The 25,877-nt window shown below is 41.9% G+C and overlaps 1 protein-coding gene across 2 annotated transcripts in view; it reads right to left on the bottom strand.

Moving 5' to 3' along the window:
• Nucleotides 1–25,877, bottom strand: part of MYH15 (myosin heavy chain 15) — a 386,453-nt gene that overhangs the window by 103,699 nt on the left and 256,877 nt on the right. For both annotated transcript variants that reach the window (XM_044071103.1, XM_044071102.1), the window contains exons 22-23: nt 19,058–19,181; nt 201–337 (exon numbers count right to left, since the gene is read on the bottom strand). In XM_044071103.1, the coding sequence (XP_043927038.1) occupies nt 201–337; nt 19,058–19,181 (261 nt within the window). The remainder of the gene's footprint in view (nt 1–200; nt 338–19,057; nt 19,182–25,877) is intronic.

The raw sequence follows: 25,877 nt of genomic DNA, 5'->3' as shown, positions 1-25,877 counted from the left end.
TAATAGAGTTTTCAAGGTAAGAGAGTGTAATCTTTGGAAAGCTTCTACATTTATAACTTTATGACAGCAGAAAATAAAAATGTTTATTTCGTTTTGTAAAATAAATTGCTATTTTGTAAAGACACATGTAGAACTGAGCAGCTTTCACTGTTTTACAAATTTGGTATACTAATGCAACAATACATATTTAAGACTCTTACCCACGTCCAACTAAAGATCTGTATTCAATGCGCATCTGTTTTCCTCTCCCTCTTGACTGGATCATAGTAATAATCTTTGCAAGTCGCTCATCCCTCAGTTCCTCCAGATGACCAAGTAAACCTGCTTTAAAAAACACCTACAGTGCAAAAAAGAAGATAGTCTTCAATAAACTGTGGTATTAGATAGGTATACAAAATGAAAACAGCAGTCAATGCATAATGTCTTTACAGCAGTTAACGTATATACTTCTACTGTCTTTATGCTAAAGTTGCTCATTGTCCATTAACAAAAGCACTTGTACAGCTTATTTCATCCTTCTGTTGCACTACAAGTAATGTAGAATATTTAATACAATTTTATGACTCCATGGAGTAACTCTAATCAAACATATACATTTTAAGGTGGCCCTCTGTCACAAAGGAAAAGCCCTTCTCTGAAAAAAACAGTTACCTGGGTTCAAGTAATGGCCTATGTAGCAGAGGCCAAGATGGGAAAAAATTCAGTGACCAGAAAAAAGAATTGTTCTCTTGAAAGTATGTTGGGTGCTTTTTGAGTACCTAGTGAATAATAGTAATGAACATACACAAACGCGCACACACACACACACACACACACACACACACACACACACACACACACACACACACACACAAAATAAATAAATACAAATGTAAAAAACATAGTTTGTTTTAGAAGTGTAAGTAAGTGATACTGGTTCTGCCCAGATTTTTGCTGGTGTCTCATGACTGATTAAACAATAAAGTAAGTTTTCCTAAGCTCATTCATGATGCTGTTTTTTTTTGTTTTTGTTTTTTGTTATTGTTAAGTTTACACACTGTAACACAGATGATGAAGGTAATTTGCTTCTCACTGGCACAAAAAACTGACTGATAAATCATACACGTCAGATATCAGATTATGTATCTGAAGTAGTTACTTCATTTGCTCTGCAACCTGTGGGTATCGGATCCAACTTCGGATCCGAGCCGGCAGCTTTCCAAGCTACAAGATCCGAGCTCCTAGCTCCTCCCCCTACCCATAATCCCCTGCTACCTGCTGTATTACCTCAGATCGTTTTTTGCCGCGGCTGAAGTAGCTACTTTTTGAAGAGCTCCTGGTTTGGTGAGATCATTAACTTGCTAAAAACCTTTTTTTTTCTCTAGCTTTTTGTAAAATTGTAGTTGTGTACGTGTGTGTAGTGCACTGATTTTTCTTTTGGTAGTTTAGTTATTCTTATAGTTAGCTTTTTCTTTCTCTCTGTGACACCCCCCCTTCAGTGTTTGGGTGTGTGTGTGTGAGAGACTTAAAATGGCTGAAGGGCCCAAAGCCATTTTTTCCAAGTGTACTGAGTGTGGCCATCAGCTTTCACCAGCTGATGGCCACACTCAGTGCGTTTTATGCCTGGGGGTGGCCCATTTATCTGTGGCCTGCCAAATTTGTGTGGCCTTTAACCCCCGGGTGCTTAGGGATAGGAAGAATAAGCTGATCCTGGCGGGAAAGCTACCCCAGGAATCGGCTTCTTCTTCCTCTCCCACTCAGGCTGTCTCGGCAGCCCCGGTGCCTTCTACACCCCTTTGCTCAACCCGGGACTCAACCTCCCTCTTTGGGTATGAGCACGAGTGCCTCTTCTACCAGCGAGAAGAGGCACAAGGATAAGGAGGGACATAAATTCCATAAAAGGGGGGGCCGAGTCTCAACCCTCAGCCCTGCCATCTAAAACGACTAAGTCTCCCTCGAGGGTCTCTGGATCCTCCTCCTCTCAGCTCCGTTCGCACAGTTTCATACCGGAGCCGGATGGGGAGGACCGATCTCCCTCGAGGTCGTCGAGGCAGCCCTCCCGGCCCACCTCGACAACTTCTTCTAGATCAACCAGAAGCCTCACTGAAGCGGACATGGATCGGATGATGCGTCGATTCATACAGACCCAAATGCAGATGGGGGTGCTCTTGACTCTCCCCCCTCTGGGAGGGAGTGTGGCCCCCATTTTTGCCCCAATCACTCCTTCTCCGACTCGTTTTTGGGTCTCAGAGTCGTCAGATCCGGGCCTTTCGGAGCCGGGGATTTGTCGGTGCAGATAGCGCTGGTCTCTTCGACGCTGACTATACCCTCGAGCTTGTCGGATCTGAGTTCTCGGGGCCGAGGGCTGAGCTTCGGATCTGGGGGAGTTGGTGTGTCTTCGGTGCCGCTGGGTTCGGAGCGCACCTCTCTCTTGGTGCCGAACGCATCAGCCCCGACTCCGATCCCTACCTCGGAGCCGATAAGAATGCTTTCGGAGCCTGGCGAGAGTAGTTCTCCTTCGGCTTTTGAGGTAGTGGACAGGGTACAATCGAGGTCCTCCAGGTCCCTGGTCTGGGCTTCAGATCCTCCCACACCCCCACTGTATGAGGGTCTATCTTCCATCATCTGACCATCAGGACAGCCTGCCCAAGCCCTCCAGCTAGTTCCCTTGGAGGAACAAGAACCCGTGGATGAGCCCTCTTCGGATAGCCCCACTGAGGAGGTTCCTCGGAAACGTAGGTGTAAAAGGAGGCACCTGGACTCCCCTGAGTCCGTTACCACCAACATGGATTTAGATGAAAGGGAAGGCTCCCCAAGGTCACCCCCCGAGGATGTCTCCTTCGGAGACATCATGGAAATGTTGCGTATTAGAGGGGGGTGGTCTGCCCAAAAACCTTCCGTGGATGAATCCGTGTTTCTGGAGGCATTTAGGCAGGCCCATCTACCTCCTGGGTGTCCCCTTCAGCTGACCCCCTGGTAGACTTAATTACTACCAGGGCGTGGAAGGAGCTCGACACCGTGGAGCCAATTCCTAGGCGTCCTGATAAAGTCCTTAGCCCCCCTACAGATAGGCAGTCTTGGGCCAAGGTATCTCCCGATGATGCCATGTTGGTGGCAACTGCCACCAAGAAAGAACTTGCTCAGGAGAGTTCTTCGGTCCACCCACCAGATAAGGAATCTCGAGCACTGGACCACATTGGAAGTGGATGTTTGCTTCAGCGACCTTTTCGATAAGGGCGCTGAACTATATGGCACATACCATCAGGCTACAGCGAGACTTGATCAAGGAATACGCTGCAGCCCCGCCCCCCCGGAGTCCATGTTGGTCAGAGACAAGAATGTTTTTTTTAAAATCCATTTCTAATACGTCCATGTGGCTTCTCTCCCATGGAGGGAGCCGCTAGGGCCAGCAGAGCAGGGGTCTTGCGACGTCACGCCTGGCTCCGTCATTACGACTTCGCAGATCCCTTCAAGGCATCCTTTGCGAATGCCCCTTTTGACGGATCTTCGGTTTTCAGTTATACGCTGGTCCAAAGCGAAAAGGACGGGAAGACACTGTCTGCCATTGGAGTCCGCTTCTCTAATCCCCAACGATCCTTCTCCAGGAATCAGAGGGACAAAAGAAGCTGTGGTTCCGTAAGTCTCAGCAATCCCATCCAGCTTCGGACCCCTCGTCCTCTAGAGGCAGAGGAGGACAAGGTGGGCGCCGGTCCAGAGGCAGAGGGGGGCCGCGTAACTTCAGGTCTAGAGAACCTTTCTCGGACAGGCCCGCGCAGCAGTCCTGAGGGCTTACCTGACTGTCCCTCTCTGGAGGCAGTCGGGGGGCGGTTGATGGAGCACCTGTCAAATTGGGAGTCCCTTACAACAGATCAATGGGTGCTCCGTATCATATACAGAGGTTATTCCATCCCCTTCATAAACCTTCCCCCCAAGACCAGACACCTCCCTGATGTACCTCCCGATCAGAGGGAGGCAGCGGCTTCAGAGATATCGAAGTTGCTAAGAAAAAGAGCCATCCAGCCCATTCCCCCCAGATCAGTCCGGATTGGGTTATTACTCCAGGTTCTTTTTGGTGCCAAAGAAAATGGGGGACCTAAGACCCATCTTAGACCTTTCCGCTCTGAACCTGTTCATTCCCAAGGAAAAATTCTGGATGGTCACCCTCCAATCAATTCTCCCCCTTCTGCAGGAGAATGACTGGATGTGCTCTATAGACCTCAAGTATGCGTACTACCACATTTTGATGGACAGACGATCCATAAGGTTCCTCCGCTTCCGGCTGGGAGCCAGTCATTATCAGTTCAGGGTTCTTCCATTCAGCCTCAACTCAGCCCCCAGGGTGTTCACCAAAGTCATGGCAGTGGTTGCAGCCCACCTGAGACTTCAGGGCATTCAGGTCTTCCCATACCTAGACGATTGGCTCCTTACCGCCACCAACAGGCATCAGCTCTGCGTGGCAAGGGATTATGCCCTGACCCTTGCCCACAACTTAGGCATCTCAGTGAACTTGCAGAGATCCTCCCTGTGCCCCGTTCAGGCCCTGGAATTCATAGGGGCCAGGTTGGATACCCGTATCCCTCAAGCTACTCTAACTTCAGACAGGCTGAGCAGCTTGTCATATCAGGTATTAGCCCTTCTTCAGAGTCCTGCTCCTCCAGCGGAGTTAGTCCTGAGGGCACTAGGGTCTATGGTGGCAGCGATTGGTCTCTCCCTTCATGCACGCCTGCGAATGAGGATATTACAGTGGACTGTACAAGTTCAGTGGTCCCTATCACTCCATCCGTTGAACACGCCGAAACCACTGAGCAGAGTTTGCAAGGACTCCCTTCTTTGGTGGCTCCATGCACGGGAACTCAGAGAAGGGAAGCCCTTTGTGATCCCCCCGCCCCAAGCCACATTGACCACGGACGCTTCTCGCCTCGGGTGGGGGGGCATTGTTCAGGCAGATCCGTCCAAGGCACATGGACGTCCCTAGAGACTGCTTTGCATATCAATGTCCTAGAGATGAGGGCGGTGCTTTTGGCATTGCAAGCTCTCCACGATCTTCTTCCTCTGGGGACTATTGCAATCCAGACGGACAATATGTCAGTAGTCTGGTATATAAACAAACAGGGAGGAGCCAGATCTTATCTCCTTTGTCGAGAGGCCATGAGAGTTTGGGAATGGGAGATATCCACCAACCGGTTTCTGGTAGCAATGCACATTCCGGGACGGTCCAACATATTAGCGGACAAACTGAGTCGAGTACTCCTCACTCCATATGAGTGGTCTCTAAATCCATCTATTGTGAAGCAGATCTTCCGCAAATGGGGTTGGCCTTGCTGCGATCTTTTTGCTTCTCCTTTAAACATGAAATGCAGCGAGTATTTCACAATACTTCCCCCCAAAGGGGAGAGTCCCAGAGATGCTCTAGTTCATGCTTGGCCTCCCGGTCTCCTTTATACATATCTCCCCCTCCCGCTCATGATAAAATTCATACAGAAAGCCTGTCGGTTGGGGAGCAGAGTTATCCTCATAGCCCCATTCTGGCCTCGACAGATCTGGTTCCCTTATCTGCGGTCTCGCAGTGTGGCTCCTCCATGAATTCTGGATCCCATTCCAGACCTGATCTCGCATCCTGCGGGTTGCCAAGCCCCGAACCTGGTGAACCTCAAGCTTACGGCTTGGTTGATCCAGTTCCAATGATGGCTAGGACTCCCGGCATCTCATCTCCTGTTAAGGCCATACTGGTCGCGGCCCATAGGCCGGCCACCAGAAAACTTTACAATAGTAAATGGAAGCGTTTCTCCATCTGGGCTAAAGACAAGGGCCTGGACCCATTTACAGTCCCTATTCTGACTATTCTGGACTTCCTTTCACTGATCTTTCGGCAGGGAGCAAGTGCTTCTACGTTTAAGGTGCAGTTGGCAGCCATCTCCCATTTTCATGTAGGTGATGGCTTAGGGTCCTTGGCATCTGCAAAATTATGCAAAACTTTCTTGCAAGGCATCTTTCTTTTGAAGCCGCCTGTGAAAACTGTGGTTCCCCCATGGGATTTGACCTTAGTCTTACAAGCCCTAACAAGTCCACCCTTTGAGCCTGCGGCCTCGGTTCCGTTAAAATTCTTGTCGTGGAAAACGGCCTTCTTGGTGGCTATTACTTCGGCCAAGAGGGTTTCAGAACTACAAGCTCTGTGTATGAAACCCCCTTACCTTATCTTTCACAAGGATAGAGTGTCCCTCAGGACTAACCCGTCTTTCTTACCTAAGGTGGCTTCAGAGTCAAATATTAATCAATCAATAAATTTATCAGTGTTCTTCCCAAACTTTCAGAACAAAGAAGAATACAAGTTGCACAAACTGGATGTGCACAGACAACTACATTTCTACTTGCACAGAACTAAAGATTTTCGCAAGTCGGACCAGTTGTTTGTATCCTTTGCAAAATCAGCAATGGGTAAAGCCATTTCCAAAGTGACTGTAGCAAATTGGATCTGTCAGTGCATAATTCAAGGGTACATATCGTCAGGCAAACTGGCCCCTATTGGAATTCACGCTCATTCTACAAGGTCTGTGGCCACCTCAGCAGCCTTTTGGTCTATGGTTCCCTTGGACGACATATGTTCAGCAGCTACTTGGTCCTCTTCTCATACGTTCATTTCTCATTATAAACTGGATATGATTTTGAGAGGCAGGGCTTCTTTTGGCTCCGCGGTGCTTCGGAATATCCTTCCGTAAAGGCCACCCAGGTTCCTTCTTGAGTAGCTGGGGACTCTGTCCCACAGGTTGCAGAGAAAATGAAGTAACTACTTCAGATAAAGAAGTTATGTACTCACCATAAAGTTCCATCTGAGTAGGTACTTCATTTGTCTGCAACCGACCCCCCCCTGCCATCCCACGAACCTTTTTGGGATATTCTGGTCACCTGTAAGTTTCTTGTCAGGAGATTACATCTGGTGTATTCCTCTCTCGAGGCGATTAGTTGGGTGATAAGGCAAAAAAGTCGATCTGAGGTAATACAGCAGGTAGCAGGGGATTATGGGTAGGGGAGAGGAGCTAGGAGCTCGTATCTTGTAGCTTGGAAAGCTGCCAGCTCGGATCCAAAGTCGGATCCGATACCCACAGGTTGCAGACAAATTAAGTACCTACTCAGATGGAACATTATGGTGAGTACATAAATTCTTATATATAAAGAACACTGGCGAGACTAAGACAAGAGTTTTGAGTTATATCTGATTTTTGTGTATTGATAGCAGGGTAAAAGAAGCAGTTTGTCTTCATCCAGTTAGTACACTCAGTAAGGAAAGTTTGGATTAAAGAACAATGGGCCCTCAATTAGTCTAGATGTCTTAGAAGGAGACAATGAGTCATGAAAGTAAAGCCAGGAGCAGGTGGTGAATGTGTTTTTTTTTAAGTAAGTTATTTACTGTGTGCAATAAGATGTGTTAGAATTTAAAGTAAAATAAAGCCTTGGCATAGTTGCCATGGTTAATGGTTGTATGTTTTGTTAAATGTTCTTTTAGAATGCATGGTAATCTAAATGATTTTTTCCTTAGCCTTCTCACTTCAAGTTTTTTTTTTTGTTAGTAGTGACCAAGTGCGCTATCTAGTACATGCATTGTCTGTGTGATAGGAGTGTCTGGGGATTTCTCTTTTGAAGAGCAAAGGCTATATGCCAAAAGGTTTTGTAGAAGTTGTGTGCAAGTGTGGAAATCCTACTTACTTCCCTGCCAGCCCACCAAGTTAAATGTTCAGGTGAGAATTACAGATGTTGCCCTGCTGAGATGTTGTTTGTGTTTATTTCCAAGACTATCACGAATTACTGACTAAACAACATTCATAGTGCTAAAGCTAGTCAGGAAACCATGATCATGTTCAAGCATTCTGTATTTCTAAAGCTAACTATGTTTAACTGACTACATATTTCTTTAGCATCCTAGTCAGAGAAGGGAGATAACTCTGTAGACACCTATTTTAGTAGGTTGGGGTGGGGTATTTTGGTACATCAGCTACGTACAACAGTGCTTTTCCAAACTGCACAGCAGCAGTAGCGCACTGAAACTCAGAGATATTGTGTGTCGAATGGGATGTTACAGTGAATTCTGAATTAATTTTATGGAATCATAGTTGAAAAGAATGTGTTACGTGGCTTCCAGTGTTAGGCAGCAAAGTAAGAGATAATTTAATTGCTTTCACATTTTTGAAAAAGTGGAACAAAAGTTTTTTTTTTTGTTTTGTTTTTTGAGTGTCTTAAGTGAGTTGTACACATTGGCACTACAAGAACTTTTTAACATATAGACTATGAAGATATGTGAAGGCTGCCAGCCTAGCAAGATAGAATTTTGTAGATAATTCTGTCATTTGTAACTATTAATATAAGCCGCAGGCTTGTTCTCTTAAATGTGAAAAAACTGTATTGGATGTTGAACTGCAAAAATGTAACAACAGTGCACTCTGCTGTAAGAAAGCTGATAAGTCAAGCATTTTATGACTGTTTTGATCTCAGGGCTTGGAGCTGTGGTGTCTGAACCAGCAGATTCTTTCTATTGTTTTGAGACTAGAGTTAATTGCTAGATTTTACATATATAATGTATTTAATTGCTGTAGTTTCCTGACCAGGTACAAGCTTACTAAGAAATGTTAATGTAGAGTTTCTGTTAGCCTGGGAAACCAGAGAATTGTTAAGAATGATGTAATATAAAATGAGTCAGCAGGATGTATTACCAACCTAAAGGACTTTCTCAGAGACAGAGAGAGAGCATTTAGCATTTGTCTTCAGAACTGACCACTCACCAGCACTTGCTTTACTCTGCCTGTACTCTGTATGTAAGTAGAATCTTAGACTTTAGTGTCTCTCTTAGAAATAGCTAGGAAATAGGAAGATTAGACCAATTGTTTTCTGTATTGATGTCAGAACTATTCTACAATATTATTTTCAGCATTTTCCTGTGTTTGAACTATCAATTAGCACTGTGTCGTAAGAAGTATTGTCTTGTGTTTTTATTATTTATTATTAAATATTTTTAAATGTTTCAACTGTGGCTGTTTTGTGTAGAGTACATTGCATGTATATAGTGATACTGTACAAAGTCACTCCAAATAAGCCTTCCTGCTCACTCACACTTACCATTTGGATAATAATATTGCACAGTAATAATTGGACAACTCTTAGTAAGGGCCTTTTTAGTAGCTCATAAGTAAGGGTTCTGGTGGCAGTGATTACTACCTTATAGTCTGGACAGAAGGGGCACAGCTAGTGAACCTGTGCCAGTCTTCCCCAGGAGTGTCTGCATGGTTGTATATAAATCATATCTCAAAGTGTGTGTGTGTGTGTGTGTGTGTGTGTGTGTGTGTGTGTGTGTGTGTGTGTGTGTGTGTGTGTGTGTGTGTGTGTGTGTCTGAGCTACTTGGGCAGGGACACGAAGCACTGGTTGGACAGAGAGAGTGCTAGGAGGACTTGGCTTGGGACCCTGGCTAAGGACCCCACTCTACAGCTGTGCCATTGGGGAGTCTTATTGGGGATCTAGAGAGAAAAGGAGAAACCAGCCCCAGACTGACTGTGATCTCTGTGTGCTCTTAAGGGAAATTGTACTTTACTGTGTGTGTGTATTTATTATCCTTCCCAATGTGAACACCTCTTACTGGTGTTAGTGGTGAGGATTGAGGCTCCTTGATTGCTGGGCCAGTGCAGGTGCATCACACAGACCAGTAATTCCCTTTTGCCTTTCAAAGACAGAAAAACAGTATACCTTCCCAAAGATACATAGAATAAAATCACTTGTTAAACAGGATATATAAGATATGATCTTGGTGGAAAGGGCATACTGTTGCAAAGATTTTTGGTAACATAAGGAAGTAGAATAGTATGGAAAAACTAAGTATCAGGTTTATCTGTTAATCCCAGGAATGGACTCCCTATCATAATTCCAAAGACTAAAACCCCAGAAACTACTGAAAAATACATGCAAATTCACAAGCACAAAATGGATCCTCAAGCTTATTCTGACTAGATTAAAACTATCTTTGCATCTTTAACTTAAGCTTCAGATTTGTTTGTTTCATTTTTTCATCAACAAAACACCAGTGGTTATGGTCAATGGTATCAAATGCTACTGAAAAATTGAGGGGGAGCAGTAATGAAAAGTAACATTGATCTCTGGTCATAAGGAGATCATTAATTTCCACAAAAGAGCAGTTTCCTTGCTGTGGTACTTCAGAAACCCAAATTGGAAGGGGTTCAATAAAACCAATGAAATAATAAATCACATAAAACACTGAGATAAAACATTAACTTAAATATAAATACAAATCATTCCAGCTCATTATACTCTAAACTCAAAAGGTAAGTTTTAATGAATTTGGGAAGTCAGCCATGGATGGACACTACCAGAGCCACCAAGGTAGTAAGTTAAACCAGATGGAGGACCTGAAAGGCAAAAAGGATGAACACTTGAATTCTCAAGATGCACCTATTAAACCACTAGCCCCCTGAAAAGTAGAACATAAAACCTGAGACAAAGTATATGGCACCACCAGCTCCTTCAGGTATGTTCTTTAGGAACCAACGCAGCAACATGAGACTCTTATGAATTATACAATTATTTATCATTAGTATTAAAAAACACAAAGACTGATTCATCAACCCAACTAGCATGCCCATTGTAAATCAAGTATAATCCAGTGGAAAAGAGCCTGGCTGCTAAAGTACCACTGAGCATCCAGATGTTTCTATTGATATATGCTATGAAGGGCAGACCAAATGCAAGAAAAATCAGATACATTCTGCAAAACTAAACAAACAGAAAAATACCTGATTTTCCTTGTAAGAACGCTTCACCCTTATGCTCAAACCACACCAACCATGGGTAAATCCAGCATTACCCACATCCAGTTGTGAGTTATTGTTTCATAATTCTGAACCAGACTGGCATTAAATGAAGGCTGTACAGAAGTGGGGTAATGTGATTGTAAGGACTTGTACCAGTAAGTAACCTGGCAGCTGAATTCTGCACCATATCTAAACAATACAATTCAGTGTTGGGAAACCCAGGTAAAGTAATTGCAATAATTCAGCCTGGAGGAAACTAGGCTATAAAATATCAACAACATGTCAGCTTGAGATAAAAATTACTTTATCTTAGAGACAGTTCATAAGTAGAACCAGGATGATTTCTCAACTGCTTACACATGGTCACAAACTGTAAACATATCTCCCAAGTTAATGCCGAAATTTCAAACTTTCTCAATAAATCCAAGTTATTACCATCAAACAAAATGAAGCTAGGAAGCTGGGGTGCAGTGGAATCCCAAAAGGTAGCATAAACTGCCATAGCCTCTGTTTTAGAGGTGTTCGATTTTAACTGATAATGTAAAAGCCAAGAATGGATTGTTTTAATATCATTGGCCAGGGAATATGCACTTGCCATCTCATCTTGTGAAAAGCAGAGGTTAACCAGAGTGTAATCTACATACCTGTGGCATGCCAATCTCCTCTGCCTGATAAGAACTCTTAAAGGTAGCATATAAACCATAAACAAAAATGAGCCTTAGACAGAGCTCTTCAGTATTCCACCTTCCAAATGATTGGATGAAAATGAATTTCTTCTAGAACAGACCTTTTGAAAACATCAGAGAGATAGACCACAGTAAGACTGCAACCACTAAATCAAAAGGTTATGGTCAATGGTATGAAATGATGCTGAAAGATCAAGCAGGAACAAGAATGAATAGTCTCATTGATCTAGTGTCATGAGGAGATCATTAATTCCTGCAAAAGAGTAGTGTCTTTGCTAAGGTGCACGAGAAATCCAAATTGAGAGGGATTCATTAGTGCATTGATTATAAGGTGGTTCTGAAGCTGCTTATAGATGAGCTTCTCAAAAACCTTTCCTAGAATGAAATGTTACAGTTTGGGCAGTAATTCTCAAGGATGTTAGGACCTAAAGCAGGTATATTGTGAATAAGGATAACAAAAGCCTCCTTCAAAGTCAAAGGAAAAATCCCTGATTTAAAGCTCATAACCAATATCTGAAAAGATGATGGACCCAGAATGTTGATCTAATAATAACCAGCCTCACTGAACAAGGATCAAATCCACAGGTTGCTGTTCAGATACTTAAAACAATAGTCAAAAACTCATAATCAGGAATACCAAACACAATCCATAGAACTGGAGGAGGACAGGCTGAGATTAAGGCAATGGCAGAAGAGCAGCTCTAATGGCAAAAGCCTTGTCAGGAAAGAAACAACCAATAGATTCATATTCAGAAGACGATAACGCTCTTCTAGGGTTAAGATGAGGTGGGCTGCACAGCTCCTCCACTACATGGAAGAATGCTGCCAGTCAGTATGGTGCCACAGAAATCTCTCTAGATAAAATATCCACCTTTTTTACATGTTCTTTGCAAAATAGCTAACACAATGCTCCTCCTAGTCAAGCCTGTCACTCCACAGGCCTGCCCTCTGCTTACTGATGCTTCACCTTGCTCCCTTACTATTGCAGGAGACAATGATCATTATCAAACCAGGTTCATATCACAGGAGCAAAGCAAACATGACTTGGATCAAAAGAATTTGGTCTTAAGGAGAGGGGCCTATTATAGTTCCTAAACAATACATCATGAGGCTCTGCACCATCTCAGAAGGATTGTAGATGAAACAAAGTTCCAGAGTGATATGGTTAGAAGAGCAGATCAAGTAGGGGGGGGGGCTACAATATGGAAGCCCAAAACCAAAGGGGACCAGGAAGAAACAGGATCTGAATTAAACAGGCATATTAAGGCCTTGTTAAGTTTAATTCTGGTGGCTTACATAAAAGCAATTACTAGAAAATGGAAATCAAAATCTAAACCAGAGATACACAAAGTAGGGAATATTATAACAGAGATAAGAGAACAATAACTGGGAGCTTTGGAAAGGGGTATGAGTACATTGCTTAGAAAGAAATGGAAACTATGGGAACAATACATGCAGAAAAATGTTTTGGAGACTGGATGAGATTTAACAGAAAGCAGAAATTAAATAGTTTATGTAATGTAATCATTATAGGATATATAAAAATATATGGGATGTATAATGTAAACTTGTCAATGGGCGGTGCAGTGGTGCAGCTGTTAGCATTATTTTATCACAGCAAGAGGTTGTCTGGTTTGATTCTTGGATGGGGTGTCTTTTGTGCAGAATCTGCATTACCTCCCTGTGTTCATGTGGGTTTCCTCTGTGTGCTCCAGTTTCCTCCCATATTCCAAAGACATGCATCTGAAGTGTTTCTCCCTGGGCCTCTGATGAAAATGAGCTATGCCCCAATTGAACTTTCCCGGTAAACAGATGTTAAATAAATAAATAAAATTACTTTTATATAAAGGTAAGTCTGCCTATGTCACAAGTGATAATTCAATAACAGTGTTTAAACATATGGACCAGAAAGTGGTCAGACCAAGAGAATAGCTCCACCACCAATTTAAATGCCTTCGCATCCACTAGGAAGACAAAGTCTAAAATATGACCTAATCTGTGGGTCACAGAAGTAATAACCTAAGCAAACCCAAAGCCTTAAATTATGCAGCAACATTGTTGGGTGACAGCCACTGATTCAAGTCACCAACCACTACTATGAGTTCATGACAAACGCATAAGTCAAGGAAGAAGTCAGTAAACTTTTGTAGGAATGTCCTCACACAACTGGGAGGATGCTACAAACAACAGTTAAAATAGGCAACCAAGTACCACTGCCATCTTGCTATCAGATGGAATTTCAGATGACACTACAGGAGTTCATGCAAAAGAACTCCATCCCCACCATCCTAATATGAAAGGTTGAACACTCTTCCCCCACATCTTAATATGCAAGGTTGGACACCCTTCCACCTACCAGTTACACATACTAATTCAATGACACTGTACCTCAGAGTGGAGGGGAGCTTGTCCATAATACTGTTATCTCAGACTTATTGTATCTCCTATATTCACCCTCACAGCCTCACAGTACAGAAGATCGCAGAGTTAAAGCACCAATCTCCTAAGAATGATAAATTCTTGCACATTTTTTTAGAACATATAAACTGGATTTTCTCTACATAATTATTTATTAGCTTGACATACTTTGGTATGATTTATACAAACTAGAAGCTCTTCATCCATTTGCTGTCTTTTACACTGCTGGAAGCAAATATATTTAACTGATTCTAAACATTTTCCATGGATGCAGTCATTAAGAAATCCTTGTTGCAAAACTACATATGGGAAGATGTTCTTATCAAACATCATCATCATCAGCCCTCTTTTCCCATTTTTTTTTCTACATGGGGTCGGGGTATCATGTTAACTGTTGCCAACTCTCTCGATTCAGTGCCACACTCTTGCCTTCTTCAACACTCATGCCTGACTGTCACAGATCTTCTTTCACACAATCCATCCACCTCTTTGCTGGACATCCTGGCTTCCTCTTACCTTCTTTCTATCTGTCCCAAATATTCCTCACCAGATTGTCTTCTGCTTTTCTGCACATGTCCAAACCACTGTAATCTGTTCTCTTTGATCTTTTCTGCAATTAGAGCTACTTTGGCTTCTGCTCTTATGTCCTCATTTCTTTGTCTGTCCCACAGTGTGCACCCTACCACCCTTATCAGGCACTTCCTTTCCATCACCTCTAGCTTCTTCAACTGTTCTGCCTTAACTGCCCAGGATTCTGTACCATACAGTAGTACTGGTCACACCACTGTCTTGAACACCTTACTTTTCAGCTTCTTTGGCATTCTTCTGTCTTAGACTACACCATATACTCTATGCCAGTTGACTGCAGCCCCTCTGATTCTAGCTTTGACCTCTTCATTCAAACTACACTTCTCCTCAACTACTCCTTTCAGATACTTGAAGCTGTTTACCTGCTCCACTATCTTCCCTTCTATCTCTATTCTCATCTTCTTCTGGTTTCCCCAATTTGCTGCCATTACCACTGTCTTATCTGTGCTTAGTTTCATCTCATGTGCCTTCAGATTTGCATTCCATTCTCCTATCCTTTGCTGAAGTTCTAGCTCAGAGTCTGCCTGTAATGCCACATCATCTGCAAACAGCAACTTTGTTGATATGCTTCCTCTGACCTGTCTGCTAAAGAAGTCCATCACCAGTATGAACAGCAGTGGGCTCAGAGCTGAACCCTGGTGTATACCTATTCTGTGAGGCCAAACCATGTTCATACTTGAGTCATTGGGTCCTTGTACATAGCCTGCACTAATTCTACCAATGTTTCTGGGACTTCAAACCACCGCAGTACTGCTCAGATCAGCTTTCTTGGGACCTTGTCATATGCTTTCTCCAAGTCTAGGAATGCCCAGTTGGACTCTCTCCTCATCTCTAGTTTCTTCTCAAGTATCTGCTTCATTGCAAACATTGGGTGCTGCATCCTGATCTGAATCTGAACTGCTCATTTCTCATCTTACTTTCTACTACTCTGCGTATCATTTATCAATCACCCTCTCCAGAACTTTCATGCAATGTGATAGGAGTTTGATGCCTCTATTCTGCCCACAGTTGTGGATGTCCCCTTTGTTCTTGTACACTGGCATGAGTATGCTTATTCTCCAGTCTTCTGGGCTCCGTCTTTCTCTCCACACTGCTATTAGTATCCTCAGGAGCCATTTCTCCCCTATCTCACCTGGCATCTTTATCATATCTACTGTGACCTCATCTGAGCCTGCTGCTTTCCCTGACTTCATCTTCCTTAGTGCAGTTCTTACTTCTTCTAGGGTGGGTTTCTCTTCTTCTCTCATTGTAGGCTGTTTCTGGAGCAGTACAGCTTCTGGGTGTTTTTTTTTCATTCAAAAGCTGCTGGAAATACTCCTTCCATCTGCCTTTGATGTCCTGTGGACTGGTGAGCAGGTTGCTGCTGGCATCCCTTATGAAGGGTGTCTGACTATCTTCTTTATCTTTCTGTCTTTGCCTTGCAACCTGATATAGTTTCTTTGTGCCCCTTACTGAGTCACTTTCCAGAAGTTGGTAGAGTGCGACTGATGCCCTATTCTTCACTATTGCAACTCCTTTCTTAGCTTCTTTGTTAGCCAACCAGTAGTCCTTCCTAGCCTGGTCAATCTTTTCTCTATCCCACTTCTTCCTGCACTCCTTCTTTCTTTTTGATGACTTCCTGGACTCCTGCATTCCACCACCAGCTTTCCTTATATACCTTATTTCCATACCTGGCTCAGCGACATATCCTTTCTGTAGTCCTAACATATGCTGTTTTAGGCATTGCCATTCTTGTTCAACTCCACTTATTTCATCCTCTTCTTGGTGCAGCCCTAAGTAATTCCTTGAACTGTTGCACTTTTTCTCCAGTCAACTTCCAGGTCTTCAGCCTGGTCTCTGTTGACCTTAGAGCCTTCTCTGACCACTGCTTGCAGCTGATTGCGGCAACTAGTGGTTTTTGCTGAGGGCTGACTATTTCACTGGTGATGACTTTGCAATCATGGATTCTACCCCTGTACCTTTTTCTTACGAGGAGAAAGCCTACCTGAGTTGCATGTTGGCTACACTTGTATGTGATTTTGTGACATACCTCTCAACTGTACATATTTTTGCAGAATATCCAGATTTTTTCCTCATATTTTTGGTCCATTTTTCATAAAATTGTGGTTTTCTAGCAAGGCATTGGCAAATTGTTAAAGATTTAAGTCAGAAAATAATAACAGACATTTGAGTTTCAGACTTCATACCATTCAGGAAATTCTCGCTAATGCTAAACCTTTTATTCTATGTTCTTTCTAAGTTTGTAAAAGCAATATTTAAAAATTGTCCCTATTTTTGTCCCCCCATTATTTATGGCTTTGTCCAGATTTCTTGCTCTAAGAGGTTAAGAGAAATGCTTGTGACTGTCTCTCTTTCTGAATCATGTGTTGGCTACTATCAAGCCATTTGCCAGATAGAAGTCTAGAATGGCTTCTCCTTCTTTAATTCTGTTGCCCCACCCATGTGGACCCAGGCAGTCCTCATATCCTGCTCTCTCTGTCCTGATATGTGCATTCAAGTCGCCCATTGTCAACACCAATTCATATTGTCCTGCTTTATCTAATAGGTCCTGCAACTGATGTCAGAATGCACTCTTTCCCTCACTATCATAACCCTGCTGTGGGGCATAGGCTGAGATTATGAATACTGCCCTATCATTACACTGTAGTCTGATTGCCATGAGTCTGTCATTAATTCTGATGATATCCCTCACTGCCTTTGGAAGCCTCTCTCTCACCACAATTCCTACACCATTTCTAGCCTGTCCCCCTCCTGAGAAGTAGAGTCTGGATCCCAAGCTAAGTTGGCTTTGCTGCACTATCCTTCCATCTCGCCTGTTCCTTTGTATAATCATGTCGTCCACTTCCAAGCTGCATCCTGTCACTGAACCTACATTAAGCATAGCAGTTCTCAGTTCATATTTGGCAGTTTGGTTGGTTTTATGTCCAGCTTTTGCTCAACAGAGTTATCTCAGGTAACCCAGGCTGGGCAACTAGACACCGGCTGGCCAGTAACTTATTGACCCAGGGCTGCTGGGCTTTATGGCAGGCACACACTGGTCAATAGGAGCACATATACCCCTCCCACCATTAGCAAGGGTCCCTGCTGCAGGTCAGCACTCCTCAACCCACTTTAACTACCCATGCCCATTTTGATGACATTAGTCAACATAACCAAATCACCTAGATAAACTGTCGAGTGGCTAGCCATGCCACAGCATGCAGTCTGTAATCCATGTTATCCTATCTTGAAGATACTATGCACCACAGTAGATGCCTATAGCGATTGGTTTGTATAACTCTTCCCCCTATAAGGCACCATCTAGAGTCTGTGCTGCTGCCCACAGCTCCATTCATTGGTGAGTTTCAAATGGAAACACTTAGCATGTTTTTCAGATGTGGAAGAAACCCCACAGAGACACAGGGAGAATGTGCAAACTCCAAACAGGCATTGGTCAGAGGTCAGGATCGAACTTTGTACCTTGTACATGGGAGGTGAAGACCTTAACCATTATGACAACTGGTCATCTAACCTTGTCAAACACAATTTATTAAATCAACAGCGCATTTATTTATATAAACATCTAGTTTTCATCTATGACTAATGAAAGCAAGGGAGTCCAAAATGTTTGTGCTTATTTAGAAGGGAATGTTGCAGCTAATAACATGAAAATATGGTTAAATGTGATTCTGAAATCTAGAGATGTTAACCTTTGACAACTGGCTACTAAGTATAAGCCATTTGTGCTTAGGACCACCACCAGGCCCAATACATGATACAAGAAAGAAAAAATGCACCCAGTTGGCAATGCTGAACCAAGTATACAGGTAAGTATTACACTATAAGATCTGCAGCATACCATCACAGTCTATCATACATTTTGTACACGGTGCAGTATTATATGGTTACTCTGGTTGCACTGTGCTGCTCCAGAAATGTACATACTTCAGTTTTATTTGTTTAGTGAGATTCATTTAAAACCTTACCTGTTCAACAAGCTGCTGTGGTATCCACACCCCAAACCAGACATGGTGGCACTTCTACGTCATGTTGCAAGAAGCAACAGAACACTAAGCAATGGAGAGCTGCAGTAACCCACATACAGCTTTCTGTAGCTCACATAACTCCTCCATGAATTACTCAAGCAAGCTCTGTTTGCAGCTTTCATTCAAATCATTACCTTTGTTTAAAACACACTGACTACTTCCTGGCAAAAACATTCCAGTCTGCATTATCAAACCTCTGAGTCTGGACCATTGTGAGTCCAGTGCAGTACTCCTGGATGCTTTTATTCTTGAAGTAACAATGCTCACAATATGTTTTACCTTGCCTGCTCTGACCCTTGCAAGAACTTCATCTCCATCTATCAAAAATGTACATGACATTTATTTTCTGCGGTTTAAAAAAAGTGCACTTTTATTGCAGTAATGTTGCACTAGTTCGTTATTTAGTTTCCATTTCATTAATGTTCCACAGTTGCCAGACTATCCTTAATGCACATCCAGATAGTACTATATTGAATAAATCATAAAATACTAACTTCTATATATCAGGATATAAGCATTTTTATTTCATATTTTTAAAGAAAGAATATAAATAACCTTTGTGTGTCCAAACCGATATTGAGTGTGATCAATGTCAAGAGAGCCCAAAAGCTTTTCAGCTGCTTTCCTACTGTCCACAAATTTATCTTCTGGAATAGCAGTTGGATTAAGGATACGGTACCTTAAAATAAAATGGCAACAGATAAAGTAATACAATATGCAGCTCTGTAGTGAGAATAAAACATCAATGTGCATTTGTACTCTGAGAAACTGTAAAGCCCTTCTTTTTCTGTCACCCTGAGCATATATTGTTCATGGTCATTCCAGCCATAAAACTGTCCACCAGACATACACTAAGTCATGTCACTGGCACCACGTTCTAACTTTCCACCACACTTTTTAAAAAGTATTATGTTTTCTTCTATTTCTTTGGAATCATTTAAAATGCATTTTAAAGTATTTTACCTGTGTTTTTATATTGTTAGACTTATAAAAATCTCTGCAGAGCACACTTTTAGATAATCTGCACCATTATCAATATTTATCAAGACTGTATGTTCTATACAGGGTCAGTGTATAAAAGCATATTTCATTGAGTTGCATATATTCAGATGGTGTGCTATATGTATACAAATAACAAGACAGCCAGAATAAGTCATAAGAGCAAATCAGATACATGGCAGATGTGTTCCAAAGGTGTCTGTGGCAAATTACATCCGTTGTGGGTAATGTGTGCTATTAACCTGATAGCAGTATCAGGGCATGGCACTGCATGTACTGGAAATATATCTAGTTCAGCTTTAGGATTTTAAAGATTAACAACACAGTCCTATAACCTTGTATGTAAATGTGGATTAATGGCCATGTATTGTGATGGAGTCACGTCTTATGCAGCTATGGGTAGGCACACACACACACACACACACACACACACACACACACACACACACACACACACACACACACACAAGCACGCACACACACACACACACACACACACACACACACACACACACACACACACACACACATCTCAAAAAAAAAAAATAACCATTGCAAACTAAATAACAACCACAGTTGTCACTGCACATCAGTGTAGCATTTGATCTGAGCACCCCTCTGCATTGTGTGGTTGTCAGAGGAAGCCAGTAGGCAGATGCAGTGTGGCAGCACAATGCCAATATAGACAGAATGGCAACTGTTTACTTTAGGACATACCATGGTACTTTGTGCAGGTGTGGCCATGCTGACTCGGTTGATATCCCGATGGGGCTGTCAGTTAAGTGTTTGGCCCGTTTTTAATTTTATGCTTATTGAACATTAAAAAGTTTAAGAAAGTTGAAGTATACAAATTGAAAAAACTCTAATGGGAAATACTTACTTAATGTCAGTGAAAGACAGCCACACACATCTACCAGCAAGAGGGCTGACACCTCCCTGCATCCCCTGCTTTAGACAGTTCTAAGTTCCTTGCAGTCGTTTGGCGGGATTGGGGGCGTAGCCAACAATGGATGTTATGCTATGTTTATTTTTTAAATCTCACCTTCTTCAGAACATGATTTATAGGAACGTATATTTCTTGAAAAATAAGAGTTTTGGTATTACAAGGTCGGACATTACACCAGGGGCAGACTTGTTACTACCCATCCTGGTGTGTCTTAATATAAAAATCATCAAAAGAATAAACAAAAAGACTGAAATGCAAATGGTGGCTTCTGTGCAGGAACGGGTGATGATGCTGTCTAGTTTGTACAGTGTAATGCAGACATCTATGCAACACACACACACACACACACACACACACACACACACACACACACACACACACACACACACACACACACACGCAGACATACACATACACATAAATACCAATGTAATCATGCAGAACCATACATATTCTGTTCAGTTGTGCTGCTTGTACTATGGTGGTATCCAGCACTGATGTAAGTTGTGGTGGGCTGTATGCTTTCATGTCAACCAGGCAGCCCAAGCACTAATGCTTATAAAGCCATTCATAGGGCATATTTTTCTACCCTGTACTGTTATGACTACTGCACAACTTTGAAAGCAGCAGATTGGATTGCACAGGATGTCACTGTGACAACCACAGCACATTCCTAATGCTTGGCAAGCAGGACTATATAAATATAGTTGCACTTATTTCGCAACACCCTTCAGCTATCATATTCACCAGCAATGACTGTGTATTGTGATCATATCAAAAAGAATGCAGTGTATTATAAGTCCCATGCCATCTAGACCGCAGACTTCTGCCTGATACAGCACAACTTCCAGAAGCTACAAACATACATGTGTTCACTGCCACCATTGTACTGAATGGGATACCAATCTAAGTCAGTCAGTTAATGATGCACTAAATGCACCTGGTCATGTGATATCTGTATGTAACATGCCTGACTGTTGAGATCTCTCCTGCAGTGCTGTACAGCCTGCATCTCACTCAGAAGATGTGGCTGTCCATGTTAATATTTCTAATATTCCACGTGTTTAGATTCAGCTTCATATCAATGCATGTTCAGTGTTACATTATATCAGTCTATCCTATTTCTACATTATATCAGTCTATCCTATTCTTTTACCCATGTTCATCCAGCTGGAGCTTTAACCCATACTCAGTCAGCAACAAATAGTAGAAGCTACAATTTTTTTGTTTTATTTCTTAAAGTTACTTTAGCAGATCACATACTGCCTGGCCCAAATAAGTCGGCAAACTACAAGTCGTCTGGCTCTTCTACATGCTTTGAGGCGACTGCTGTCAGAAATTTCAGAATCTAGTTATCATTTTTCTGTGATAACCTTCCTCTTCTATTACATGATAGTAAACTCCTTCATTTTTAAGTCTGCTCTTAAATTCTTGTTTTTCACTTGAATCATTTAATATTTATTTGAAAGGTAACTAACTACAAGGATTTGAACCGTATCTTCTGTTGGCACTGGTACACCGTTAACTCAAGGAAGCCTCATTCTTTGTTTGCCATATCAGTTATCGATTTCACACTGCATATTCATGATAGGTCTCACTGTTTTTTGTTTTCTTTTTGCAACATACTGATACCCTGTTGTAGACTTCCTTAACTGCTAAGAAAACACCTTTGCTTGAAGTGCTACTCTCTGAGTATTGCATCATTTGTTTGTCAAAAACAATTCTCATCAGTCTGCTAATCTGATCATTGAGCTACTTATGTACCAATCATTCAATGCAACCGCAGAAATAGCTAAATGCAAGGTTCTGTCTGCTACCCACCAAACCCGTGTGTGGCACATGTCTTCTCCCTCCCAGGAAGACTGAGGCAAGTCATTGGAACGAACAAGTCCAAACTATTAACTGTAATCTAGTTGTGAACTCAGGCTGTGAATGCAGCAAGCATGAGAAAGTGCCTGCTGGATTCGTTTAACCAGAGCAGATAATAAGAATGGTCAAGAGGGGGACGTTGGGTAAAGCAAAGCTCTCTGACACTGTGATGGTCAAGAGGGGGACGTTGGGTAAAGCAAAGCTCTCTGACACCGCGCTCTAGTGTTTCAAAGAGTCAACAAAAAGAGCAAAAGGTCCTTAAAGTCCTACACAAAACATACAGTGGAAAGTGACCGAAAATGGAAAGCAGTCCAGGAGCTGTTAATCGCAGGCCCTGAATTATAATACTATGAAGCACAATTAAATCGTTCTACTATGCAAATCCATAAAAGAAAAGCAGGAAACATAGGTAAAAATGTCATTAGTTTCAAATGCATTTAACACCAGAGTGGTTAGATAGCCTGTGATGTAAAAGAAAAATAAATGATATTCACATAAAGATTAATCCCAGTGTTCCTGCAGTATAAATATTGATTTATCAGACTGATGTAAATTAATTCTTCTGACCAGAGCATGGAGCCCTTTGACCTGCTAAAAGAGGTACAATCTTCCTTCTGTAATGAGGAACTTCTCACATGATGCTACAGGGTTTTTATCTTTCAAGATAACTAAGATAATTAAGCATGGAACCTCATTGTACTTAGGTATAAATGCGAAGGGGACATTGCATGCCAGTAAAAATTATTCCAGATCATGTCCTGAACCCCTGAGTAGCACAGCTCTAGAATAGTATCAAAGGTGCAGTTTCTCTTCATATCCCTTTGGATTTTCTCAAGGAATTCCACTTCCTTTCCACTTTCCAAAAATATAGTATGTGAACTTGCTATTCTAAGATGTCCAAATACATTGCACTTATCTTTGTGCCTATTTGTTTGATTAGACAGATGGATTAAACATGAAGAAGCTGATTTTCACCTATGGCCTAACTACATATACTGAATGCACTGATAGTACTCATGACGTTATACACCAGTAGCAGTTCAAGTGAAGTTATTATATGTATAATAGCTACTACAACAGTGTTTTTTTATAATTTTAGACAAAGTGCATCATCACTGAACTGTACTTTCATTAAACTGCAGTTTTGACAATATTAATGTGATGAATTCAACCAAGGCAAAGTCAACTCACCAACATTACATATAATCAATACAGAGCGAGATAGATAGATAGATAGATAGATAGATAGATAGATAGATAGATAGATAGATAGATAGATAGATAATCAGCATGGAGTTTTTTGAATGTCAGTAGGTCATAAGCTTGACAAATAACCCATAAGCTTGGCAAATGAACCTATTAATGTTCCGGAGCAGTAGTATTCCCTGCAAGATATACCTATACCTGTATCTCCAAACCATTCGGTTGCTGTTGCAGAAGAGGTTTCAATCCCTTGACTGATTATTTTTGATGCTGTTTGACTTCTGATGAGAAGTATTTGGTCAGAGGTTACCTTGTATACACGTCCATGTAGGACATAGTATTTTCACCTTGCATCCATTTACTATGGTATCCCTGTGGACATTCCAGTTGTTGCACATGTCCGGAAAGATACATGGCAAAGAGGGCAGTATATTCAATGACTGACATAATGAGGGCTGGGTAAACGGAGATAAAGACATCCCTAGATCTAGATGCAGTCCCTTTGTTTATAAGCTATGTTATATAGAAGGACTTTCTTATGATAGTGGAAACATGCTGGTCAAAGGTTAGGCCACTGTCCACATAAGTTCTCAAATCCTGAAAAATTAGCTCAAATCTCAGGGGCATATTGTCAGTGTGGTAGTTCCCCAGTGTAGATGACTTCCCAAATAATATGATAATGCATTGTATTTTTTGATAATGAGTTTCATTCCATGATTCTGGCACCAGTTATTTGTTTGGAACAATCCTCCCTGCAGAATGGCTCAGTCATTTGGGGATTCAATGACTGCTCCTAGCTTACAGTCATTTGCAAACTTAGTCATCCAGATCCTTTTGGTATTGGGTTTTACTTTAGAGAAGTTGATGCCAAACAGGAGAGGTTCAAGCACCAAACCATGAAGGACTCCACTGGTGATTGTTCTCTTTGTAGAGGTAGCTTCTCCTTGATCTCCTGAATCCTACTTTGAGCCAGATGGTGGGTGATGTAGGGGTCTATTCCAAGTTTACTTAGTTTTTCTACTATGCTCGAGTGAAGCATTGTGCCAAAAGCCTTGACCAGGTCAAGGTATACAGTGTGTACCATTTTATCTTCATCCTTTGCTGTGGTGATCATTTTAAAAAAGTCCACCAGGTTGTGGAAGCATGACCTGCCCTTGACAAATCCAACTTAAGACAGATCCAGTGTTTGGAGGTTCACTATGTCCATACTGATTGGTTCCATGATAAGTCTGTCCATAGTGTTGTAGATGAGGCTGATCAGACTTATGGACCTGCAATTGCATGAGTCTGTGGAAGGTCCTTCTTTATGCAGGAGAATGACTGTAGCTGCTCTCCATTTACTTGGCACAAAAGCTGTATGGGAGTTGAATAATGTTGTTAGGGGGTTGTTAAATCATGCTTCATGCTATTTAAGATGCATCCAAGGATATTGTCAAAACAGTATTTTTAGCTTTTGATCAAGCTTTTAGTTCTTAATTTTGTGTGACAGCTGAAGATGAATCAGTTTCAGGTATAACTTGTGGGACAGATGGAGGATATTGAGGGGTAAAGTCTGAGCTGAATTTATCACCCAGTCAAGTTTGCTATATCTTTACTCTCAAAGTAGGTAACATCATTCAAATTCAGCTCAGATAATTCTTAAATTGCTGCATTGTGCTTCTGAGATTATGAACATAACTAAAAATGCCTTCTGACTGTCTTTGGCTTGGGTAGCTATTTTAGCCTCAAAGTTGGGTTTAGTGGATTTTATTAAGCTCCTGAGTTGTTTGCTTATTTCAGCGATGAGGGTTCTATTATTTTGAGAATTACTCTTCTTGCTTTTCATCAAAATCCTCTTAATTTTATTGCAAAGTTTGTTGATATTACGATTCAACCATGGCGTTTGTTTTTGGGGTTTGCCCTGTAATTGACCCTACAGGGTACATCTGTTTATATGCTAATGCAGAGACAGACACACACATGCACACACACACACACACACACACACACACACACACACACACACACACACACACACACACACACACACATCTTTTCATGGCCAGCTATAGCAACTGTATGTCTATAAGATGCACAGACCAAAATGTGAGGAAGGCTGGATCCCAAAGAGTCAGAGCTAATAATATATCAATAATTACTGCTAAGCCCATTTGGCATGGCAGCGAACAAGGACTGGCAGTCATTACTGCTATTATACCCTGGCCTTGTTAAAAATGAAACCTGTTTTTTTAAATCTTTATGCAAGTCCTTCCTTCTGGTGATATCTTGTTACACCAAACAGTATTGCAGTCTGTGGCTAAATGAATATATGCATATGTACATTCCCATACTGATTTACTACCACTTATACTGTGGACC

Source organism: Protopterus annectens, chromosome 5.part0 (assembly GCF_019279795.1).
Source record: "Protopterus annectens isolate FY-2018-M chromosome 5.part0, PAN1.0, whole genome shotgun sequence".
Taxonomy (NCBI): Eukaryota; Metazoa; Chordata; order Ceratodontiformes; family Protopteridae; genus Protopterus; species Protopterus annectens.
Note: the sequence above shows the minus strand (reverse complement) of the source record. Positions and strands in the feature narration are given on the sequence as shown.